We start from the raw sequence: 10,904 nt of genomic DNA on the forward strand, positions 1-10,904 counted from the left end.
TCCTCCCTTGCAAACTCTCATGGATCCTATGCACACATATCACCAAATGTGGGACTGAGAACAGTCTTGGCTGAAAATGCTCCCAAGGACCATCTGCCAGAGCCTCTCAGCTCCTGTCTTGGACCCTTGCACTGGGCTGTCCCTCTCACGTGCACTCAGGGCGCAGGGAAGCATTACTTTTCAATGCCATTTATGAGCATTTCTGCCATCTGCAGAGAATTAAAGGCGTTTTTGCATGAGAGTAAAGGGATGCTCTGTCCCTAGCTAGATTATGCTAAATGAAATCAGACAGCAGATCCACTGCTGCCTGTAGAGAAGTGTTTGGTAAAGTGATCGAGACATTACGATCAGTGAGGTGTTCACCTTGCAGCCCTCCCTCGGAGATGGTGTGCAGGACAAGGCTGATGGCTCACAGCTTGCTTTGTAGTCAGGGCAACAGAAACAAGATTAAAATGTACTAATGTATTGTGTTCTCACCTGGGAAGTCTCCCAGTGGGTGAAAACAGCAGATAGTAATGCAATTTATTTTAGTGACAATTGAGTAGATATTCAAATAAAACTTTAGAGTTTGCTTTGAAATATTAGTGACATTACTTCTTTCTTTCCTAACAGCAAAAATATTGCATGCAATGCTGTAATTTGGAATGCAAAGAGGCATGCAGTAGGAGTCCAAAGAGATTAAATCCTACAGTGCCAGCTCAGGAAGAGTTCATGACAATGAATTTCACCCTGTCTGGAGTGATCTGGGTGCTGATGATGAAGGATCTCAGTCTTTACTCAGCAAGCAGAATAATTTGAGTTTGCTTCATTGGAGAAAATGATAATCAGGTGCCAGTGAAAGTAATTTCTTTCTTCTTTCCCTTAATCATTTTACAAGAAATTTTCCCAAGCTGAGACAGACTGGTGCTGTGAGAGGGTCATTCTAATGTCCTGTGTCAGAACTGTGAATTTTCATTTAACCAGAGGTCTCTGAAGTGTGTACCCGCCTCTAGAAAGTCCAAGAAAACACACCCTGAAACCACAGTCCCCCAGAAACTGGCCTGGGGTGAGCTTAAGTAGGTCCAGGGCTCTTCCAAGAGGATGTCCGTACAGCAGCTCTGTGGGGACAAGCTCTTTGGACTGCTGTCCTCGGAGGAAGATTTGCAATTTGAAAAAAAGCCTCAAGGCTCTGCCATGTTTCTGCTCAGCCTCAAACCATCCTTACCTGTCTCTGGCTGAGGGGGAAGGAAGGCAGTGGCACTTTAGTAGGTGGCCCTGAGTTGCCAAGAGGCAAAGGTAGAAACTAGATGTGAAAACTCCAGAGAGCAGAGTGCCGTCCTCACAGCTGATCTGATATTGAGCATCACAGGAAACAGAGCCCCGTGTGAAACTAAGTTTTTCCAGTACTGCCGATGCCTATTAAAGTGACACCTCTAGACAGCAGGTGACTGTCACTGTACAGAATACCAATAGCAAGAGTTGGAACAGCGCAGTTTTCTTCTAAAATGCCTCAGTGGTTTTCCTGTGGTGTTCAACAAGTGGGAAATCTGCTTTCAGGGGCAATTTTCAGTGGTGGTTTGGTTTTTTTTTTTTCTTTTAATTTTTGTCAGGGTTGTCCACCAGAGGGGGCGAATAGGCACCGATCGGGGCAGCCCGTGGCAAGGTTATTTTTAAGTAGACATAAATCACCAAATAGATAGAGCAGGAACATGCTAGGTGCTGAAGGAGCAATTTCTGGTTATGGCAGTCCCACTGCTAAACGAGTTTTACATTTTTGACTCCAGCAGCCTTGAAGACTAGATCAGCAAATATAAATATCTGCACTGACTCTTAGCATTTGCCACACTGGTGCGTTAACTCTGCTGAAAAGATTTACCCACACAGTTTGGAGGTTAAAAATGTGAAGTCTACAAAATCCAGAGCAGTGATGGACCATCCCAGATTATGGACTTCGGACATTCACACAGAATTTTTTCATAGAGGTAGGTGGCCTAGGTGCCTGATACAGCATACGTTGCAGTACAGCATAAGATTTGCTAGGGTCTGTGTGTCTTAAAATTACATTTGTCTAGTCCTTTCTGTCTCATAGTCTTTCACTGGTTTTACATTTATCTCTACATACATAAATATCTACATAGATTTGTATATATACATATGACCAGCAGCAGTGAAGTGCAGCAGAGGTTTTAGCACTCTTATAACAGTGTTAAGAAGAAAAATGAAGGCTACCGACTGTCCTTATTCCAGAGAAAAATAAAGACAGCTGTGAAAGATCAAGACAAGTGAATGGCCTGAAGCCAAGGGTTTCTGCAGGTGAAAGCTGAAGAAATGAACGGACTTCAGCACTGCACATAGTTCCAAAAAATGCAGTTTAGTTCCAAAAAATGACACTTCCCAGGTCTGACACTAATGTGCTGTGCCACCCTTCTTGAAAACAAGGTGTAAAGGAAATTTCTTGGGGTATTGGGAAATGCAGGGCCGGGGGCGGGGGGGATATAATGTGTATTAGAAGTGCTGTTAGATTCAGAGAAGCAGCTTTGGAATCATAGTTGCTTTTTTGTTTTGGTCTTTCATGCTAGATTTCCCTTATTCAGAGCACCTAGATTTTGGGTGATGCAAATGCCTTGTTTCTACAAAGTTTTATTTTCCCTTTCCAATGCATCTTCCATCATCTTAAACTAGCCAAATGTAAATTCATCAAAAGGAAGACAAGCAGTCAACTTCCATGTACCTGCAATGGGACTAGGGGACTGTATGATCTGCTTGCCACCAGAAGCTTCCTCTTAATGCAGTGGTACCCGAGACACGGGTCACAATGCCTGCATTGTCCCTAAGACCCTCTAACACTCATTTGTACAGAGGAAAATAAAAATTTCTACCTCAGCTAAGCATAGGGAGGGCATGAAGTTGCCACCATTGCCCCTGTGGTCGAGGATCACTCACATAATCCAGCTGACAACATCTGGAGAGAAAACCAGATCATCTCAAGAGGCTGATCACACAAAATGTTGGTCCTCTCTTGAGAAGTTACAAAGAAAATAATTAAGCCAACTGTTGATGCTCTACTCCCTACAGCAACAGGATAATAGGACTCAATAGTCACAGGGGTCCAAGTACAAGAACTCCCCAGACCTCCTGTCCCGGAGCTGCTGAAGTCAATACTACAAGATGCTCAGTCCAGCCACAACTGTATTTACCAAAGGACTTTGTGCCTAGCCTTATGCTGACAGCGTGACCATGAGCTAAATTGTTTTTGGAGCAAGACCTGGAGTTTCCTGAGGGACCTGTCTCACAGGATCAACACTTGTTCCCTGGTCTGGAAATTCAAGACCAGTCATGGTTGAAGAATGACTATGCTGCTTCTGAACTGGGGGGTCTTTCAGCTCCTTGAGAACAAGAACAAAAGTTATGCTTTTACTGCCAAATTCCTCTCACAGCATAAAACTGCTACTCGAATTTGTTTGTGTTTCTCACACACCTCAGCTTCCTACTTTCTCCTTCAGCCAAGCTCGTTTCCAAAGCAGCTGTAATAATGTCATTACTCTTTTGAATGAAAACCTTGACTCTTTCAGTAATATTGTTCCTCTGGCAAGCAGTGTAACTGCATTTATCCTGATGGAGAGGTAATTTAATGCTTACTTTCATAATAAGTACAAATGAAAGCCTCATTATATAGGAAAGCTGTGGCAATTCTGTAATTACCCAGGCTGTTATTTTAAAGATCACCCTTAATGTCCCACTATTTATCACTTGAAAACCCCCATGTCTCATTCTAACTGTGCCCAAACTCCTTCTCTTTTGGAAGAACGCTGATTTCAGGTAAATGACTCCTCCCTGGTACAACTTAAAGACGTATCAGTCAAGCCTTCATGGTTTAATTTCTGGGTAATGTGCATACACAGGCACACAGATTGCCCAGGGTAAATTTAGTAAGAGAAAATATTGAGCTGAAAGATCATATTTTGTTTTCCATGGCCAAATTCCTCCAACAGCCCTGCGCTGGTGCTTTCATTCTATGAATAGTAGTGGAGGTACTTCAGCACTTATATTTTTGCAATAAGATTTCAAAGCCTGTGAAGCTTCTAACCTGTCATTTTACCTCTGTAAAGTCCATGGCAACATTCCTGATAAGATTAGAAATGCACTTTTTGTAATTATCACCACCTGTACCTCTGCCCTGGCTGTAACTGTCTCACTGATTCCCCATTCAACCCCAGATCCACTTGAGAGCAATCCTCTTTATTTTAAGAAGGAGAAAATGTCTGTAGGCAGAGAGAACAGCTGTTTTTGTCAGACCTTGGCTCACTTATATCCTTCAATCATCCTTGCTATAACTCTACTTTTTCATTAAAAATCACACCCAAGAACAGGACTGACAAAAAAAGAGAGGGACAGTGAGCTACTTTGCCCCCATCCAGTGCTCTGGGTAGTTCGAGAGCTCTGCTTCACCACATCACGGTGCATCCCAGCAGACAGCACCGCACAGTGTCACACATAGAGATGTCTCGTGTTATGTCCATTACTAAAATTTATCAATATTTTGGAGGAACACATGTAGACCCTACCAGACCAGACCATCTTGGACAGCGGTCACTCTTTGTAGAAGCGACAGGAGACACATAGAAAACCAGGTAACAGACACTGAGGCACTGATCTATCTTCTCTCCACCTCTCCTCCTAACTAGGCAGGACAGAGGGTGGTTTGCATCTTGGATTATGAGCTTTCCACTTCCATTTACAGAGTAGCAATTGAGTGCTAGAAGTTAAGGCTGCCTACAGAGAAGGGTTTATTTTTTGGAAAGTTCTTTTCTCTCCCTCTATGTTTCATCTTTCTCTCCCCTAATTCATGTGTGTGCATTTATAACAGGAGGCAGCGACTGATTTTGTGGCCACAGGATAATTTTTGGGAAGCAGTATGTTAAAAAAAAAAAAAAAAGAAAGAAAAAGCCAATGAATAAAGTAAGAAATTGCTTACCGTCCTCTGAACGACTAAGACCATGATGGTGGCTAACGCAAAGATGAGTAACGCAACAAGGGTAGCAATGATGAAATACAAATATGTTTTGTTAGTGGCTCCAAGCCTCCTTGAAACGGTGTCTTCATTCACATGCATGGCTGATTCATGAGAGTCCTTCACCTGAAAAAGTGTTTGCTCTTGTGCCGAGCACTTTCTTATATAGCTCTCAGGGTACTGCTCTGTATCTCCCCTTGATCAGGTTCAAGTTGCAGCCGATCTCTGTTCCTGGCAGGATTTTCCCCCTTCATCCTGGCTCATGTGATCTGGAAAAAAAACTTCATCACTTGTAGTACAAAGAAAGAGGGACCTGGGGGCGTGAAGCAGGACGCAGCTGTGAAGAGGGGAAGGAGCTTCATGTTCTTGATCAGGGATTTCGCGACAGCAGTCTTGTATGCTGCATCGGAGGTTTCTGATGTCAGAAGGTGAATAGTTACCAAGATCAGTTGTTGTCCTCCCCCACCACCACCCACCCCCGTCACTGGCTTTCTGTGAAACGGAGAGCTATGCAAATTCTGTTTCATTTTGTACTCAGTGCAGCTACAGTTCAGTAGAGTAAATCACCCCGGAGCTCTGCCTTTCTGTTGCACAGAGCAACCCCTTCTTATTCCCAGTAGCGTCCCAGACTGCGATCTCCAGAGCTAGTTCATTCATTCAGAGATGAACTAGGCTTTGAGTTGGGTGGCTGTAGCTCCTGCCTGTGAAGGTCCAGAGATGTTGGGTGAAATTTTCATTTAAATATTTCATAGAAATGTGCCAGGAAGACATCTTTGACAAAGGATACAAGTTCTAGGCAGACGCATAGAAAGAAAACAGTCACACCAAAGTTGCTGAAAGCATGATGTTAGTATGTGCCCACAGAGGGTGTTTGTATTCACCTTCCTGCCCTGGCTTATTTGCAGCTAGTGAATTAATGCTCGTTTCTATCCTGTCCACAAGCCTCTCCTCTGCCCTAGTCTGGGACTATCACCCAGCCATGGGGTTTCTCATGGAACCTAAATGAGATTTCTTCAACTGGAAATATTCCTACTTCATTCCAGTGTGAAAGGATCAGCCACTCCTAACCCTGCATTTTTTATGTGAGATGACTCCTTGCTTTCTGGCCAGTCCAGCTCTGAAGACACTTGGGTGTTTCTGAAAATTCTCACAGTTAGATGCATCTCCTCTTTTGATTCATATCAATGCAAGGCAGTTAACTTGTGTAACGTGATCAAAATGACTAGGAGTATTATTTGTCTCAGCTATTCCAGGTTCGGTGATACAAGAACATCAGAGAGGCCAAACAGCATCTTATCAATGGTCCCTCTAGCTCAACATCTTTCCTTCAGTAGAGAGCAACAAGATATGTCTTGGGAAGAATATCAGAACACAAAAAGCAGGTAGAGTTATTTATTGAGTTTAATTCGTAGGTTTCCTCTGATTTGGGCTTGTGGGACTCCCAAACCAGAAGTAATACCATTCTATTTTAATCCAATTCTTCTTTACACCCCTGACATTGAAGGATCTTGGCATCTTACTATTATTACTACTATCTTTTAATAAAATCACTAGAGCACAGCACTACAAAAGCTTCTATAGATTTCCAAAATAGTGTTTTTCAGAGCATCTCTTATCGCCGTGGAAACAGGCACAATCTATTTTAATCAGAGACAAAGGGAAGCAGCCTCCTCTCCTTAAGGATGAGACAATAGTGTAACACGCTTGGTCAGGGCTTCCTCAGGAAATCTGTCGCTCAAGCCTGACAGGGTGGATGAGATGGATCCTCACCTGCTGGGTCCCGCCTGGTCAATGCAAGACCTTGGACAGCCGCTAGCAGCAGTGGTTCTCACTCACCCTGGTTTGTACTGGAAATTAATCTTAATTTGCAAGGGAAAGATTTACAGAGTCTTGCCTGTGAAAGTTCATTTGACCCCTTAAAACAGTCGGTCCTGCACAGCAGCAAACCCACCTTTTGGGAAGCAGAACATGGAGGTCCCCTAACACCGCCATTGCTCCCCAACCCTCCTAGACAATGTGACAATTCTGAAATGCAGCAAAATCCAAAATACAAAGATCTTGCAGTGACTGGCAGCATCTACTATTCTTGAAAAGGTGCTTCAACACCTCTTGCTCATGGCTGAGCCGATACATACGTCAGCAAGGAAGAAGGTTTTCGAGAGAATGGTGGTGTAGTTTTAAGGATGTTGCATCATGCTTGGTGTCATGAGGAGGGCATGCTCCTCTGTGAGCTCTTAGGCTTTTGTGGTTGCACATAGATGTGCACAGTCAGCTCTTCAAGCTGTGAAACACTTGTGCAAAACTTATAAGTAGACAACCAGATAGTGTAGTGGTGATGACTACAAAAAAAAAAAGATATCAGTGAAGGCCAGTGAGAGAAAACAGGAGAAATTCATCCCCTGTGTAAACAAGTGCAATCCAGATTAAAGTTGGCCTGTTACTTTCTAAACTAAATTTCATTAACCCACTAGTACAGCATTGTAAACCCACAGAGTTTAGTGAGTTGGAAATGCTGAAATCTGCTGGGAAGGACACATTAATATATAGAAGCACAGAGCATCCACTCATGTAGTGATATCATGCTATACAGTGTTCCAGGACAGCAAAGGCAAACACCTAAGATTGCTCCAGGTAACAGCAGAATCTATGAATGATTCCCCTTTCGTGATGGGTGAAATATCTTGAAATGTAGAAGTAAAACACTGCTCAGCTAAGACAGCTATACTGTTAAGGCAGCCAGTAATTTTTAAACAGGATAACACTGCAGGATGAGTGGATACTTCAGTACCTTTGTCTTTGGCAGTAAATAAACCACCGCACCTCCTTGTTAAATAGGTGTTCTTGGGGTACTGTGGTTGTATATCCTGGCTTGTAGGTTGTGGTGCACTTTCAAACATAACTTTAGTGTAACGCTCTGTTACCCTCTAAGTTCCTAACAAAATCACTCTACAAACCCTATCACACTATCTGTCTGATTATGCCTGATTTCCAGAGCACAGTTTACTGCTTTCATGCCTTCTGACCAATGTTGCATCAATTCTCACAAGCTCCGGTTCAGGAGGCTAAACAGCAGGTGCTTGCCCTGTATTTGCATTGGCACGTGCTGCGTCCTCTGCAGCAAAGAGCTTTGCATAAAAGGGCAAAAAGAGAGAGAACAAGTGAACCACAAAGCCAGCAGTTGTAATTATTTCTTGGTAGAGTTTGCAAGTGGCTCTCTTTAGCAGAAAAATGCAAAATATCCCATCCCCTTGTTAATATTTTTTTATCTACTCCTCTGCTGAAAGGAAATAAACTTGCTAAGAACTGAAAACCCATCCATGTGGTCAATGGAAATTCACCCTTGACTGAAGTCTGTGAGAACTGAAAACGTTTCTGAAAGACATTAATGGCCAATTCTTCAAAGATGCCACTGAAATCCAGGGGTGTGAAGTGTATAGGTGCCTTTAGAAGTTTCTGGTTTTAACCTCAGTGAAAACCGGGTGCATTTCTCAGCAAAACCATCATTCATGTTTACACCCAAGTAGTTTGCTACCAGAACCTCGTCCTTAGCTTTTCAAGATCTAAGAGAGCTCAGAGAAGATGCAGCATAATGTATGTTTTATTATCCCGAGTGATTCCTAGTACCCTCCTAATTAACGATCTTAGATAGCAAAGATGCTATTGGGCTTCTTATCTTCAAAGAGAGACCCCTTTAAAGACAGAGTTAATTAACTTCAGCTGAGTTGCACCTGAGTGCACACATATAAACATGTAAGCACATGCGGGCACTTGTGAATCACTTGATATTGAAACGCAAGATCAGTGAATTGAGGTTACTGCAAAACGCCATTAGCACTCAAGTATGAATCACCTTGTTGTCAGCAGTTTTTAAGTTTCCTCCGATGAATCACTCTCTTGTATTGTACATCAGCATTATGTTTGTAGTCCATATCTCAGCCCGAACCAAGGGAGATGGGTGCCTGTTCCAGGGTTGACAAAGTTGTTGTTTGGGGTTTTTTAAATTATATTTATCAGAATCTGTGTCTATGGGAAGTGGTTGAGTCACCATCCCTGGAAGTATTTAAAAGACGTGTAGATGCGGCGCTTAGGGACATGGTTTAGTGGGCATGGTGGTGTTGGGTTGATGGTTGGACTCAATGATCTTAGAGGTCTTTTCCAACCTTAATGATTCTATGATTGTATTCATGTGATCCTGATCCGAAGGTTGGTCACAGAATGAAGTAAATGACACTCCAATATCACACACCTAACACTGTTATGATTATATTGTTGGCTATCACCATAAAACAGTCTTTTGAAGGAGATGCTGCGTATCTCTCATCCAAGCCTTCTGCTCCTGAAACTTATTGGAAGGTTTCCAGGAATAGCAATGTTCTTTTCTCATTTTGTTTCTCAAATAAAATTACTGAATAAAAATAGACATCAGACAGGAGGAAAATAAGAGAAAAAAAGAAAGATTAGAGCTGCTATTGTGCAGTATTATCTCCTTGAGAAGCTACATAGTGTTTATTCGTGCTGTGTAACTGTCTTCCTTGTTCAAAAGAATTATATCACTCAGCCTTGTAAGGCAATAGAAAAACAGGTATATTAAATTAGCTGAAAATTGACTATAGGGGGAAAAACACCTTTTTATACTGTAGGTGATATGCACCATCGATCTCTTTTGAAGTGCAGGTAGAAACCAGAGGCATTAGGATAGATAATAAAATGCAATAATAAAGCAGTACAAATGGAACAGTTATAACAGTGCAATAACTTCCACAGATTTGTTAGAGAGTGCATTTGCTCAGTAGGAGTTATTGTCTGCCCAAACAGTAACAGTCCCTCCCATGTGGCATCCTCCCCAAAGAAGGGAGCTCCCTGCTTTGCTGGAAAATCTTCGGTATCTTTCAGCAACATTTGCTGGTAAGAGTCAATCCAAGTGGAAAAGCTCTTTTCTCAGTACTAAACCCCTCTGTATTCTGATTAATGACTTGGGAGTAAGATGAAGAAGATAATGCATGAATTACAAAGCTGGAAGAAATGGGATAATTAATAACATAGCTTAAATTCAAAAAAATGCAGAGTTATTTAGAATGTGATTTTTCAGGCATGTCTAGAGATTTCAGATACCCAAAATTCCAGTTATTCTGTTACAAAACACTGGAAGGATATTCATTTCCAGCATGGTTCTCATCATTTCCTGAAAACCAGGGCATTTCTGTGTGATTCAAGCAGCATAATAAAAAACTGAGACGCCCAGAAGTATATTCAGACTCTGGTGCCTACTCTGGGGTTTAAATTCAAACGAAAGAGGATTGTATGACTTTGAAGTTCATTAAGAGAGAAAAAAAGGACATATACACTTGCTGGTCTGAGTATGGTTCTTAAAGTCTCTGGCCACACCTGAAAATCTTGGCCTGAGCAAATCCATACAGTGGTTTTGGGTCAGCAGGAGGAAGTTCTAATAAATGGATTTGGGTGGCAGGAAGAAATAACCTTAAGCACTGAAACCCACAGAAATGAAGGGAATGGCTCCATTTCATTGTGTTGGACGTTGGATGAGGTCTGCAGACAACACACTCGGACCACGTGTTGTATGAGGGGAAGTGGCACTGAAACCAGCTGTATGCAGATATACCCAGGGCTGGCGGAGAAATGCAGCACTGCGATCAAGACATCATAGAAAAGGATCTTACACTCAACGTGCCTAAGAGGTTCACAGATTTTAAGTCAGAAAAGGGCCTTTAGATCACATAATCTAACATGCTATTCAGGAAAAGGGCATACAGTTTTACCTGGAAAACCTGGAAAATAATAATGCTGATGAGCAAGGCAAAGAAACATCAGGTGGGGTCTGAGTTGTGGGACAGGATCAGACTTGAGCAGTGTTTTGTATCCGCATGTGGCCCTTCCACCCCACCTAAGGAAGAGC

At 42.4% G+C, this 10,904-nt stretch overlaps 1 protein-coding gene across 1 annotated transcript in view; it reads right to left on the reverse strand.

Annotated features, from left to right (window-relative positions):
• The window catches only part of TNFSF8 (tumor necrosis factor (ligand) superfamily, member 8), an 18,116-nt gene extending 11,134 nt beyond the window's left edge, over window positions 1-6,982 (reverse strand). The window contains exons 1-2 of the mRNA XM_009319461.1: window positions 6,942-6,982; window positions 4,955-5,186 (exon numbers count right to left, since the gene is read on the reverse strand). Coding sequence (XP_009317736.1) covers window positions 4,955-5,186; window positions 6,942-6,982 — 273 coding nt within the window. The remainder of the gene's footprint in view (window positions 1-4,954; window positions 5,187-6,941) is intronic.
• Window positions 6,983-10,904: the final 3,922 nt, after the last annotated feature.

This window comes from Pygoscelis adeliae, unplaced genomic scaffold (assembly GCF_000699105.1).
Source record: "Pygoscelis adeliae isolate BGI_AS28 unplaced genomic scaffold, ASM69910v1 Scaffold270, whole genome shotgun sequence".
Classification (NCBI taxonomy): domain Eukaryota; kingdom Metazoa; phylum Chordata; class Aves; order Sphenisciformes; family Spheniscidae; genus Pygoscelis; species Pygoscelis adeliae.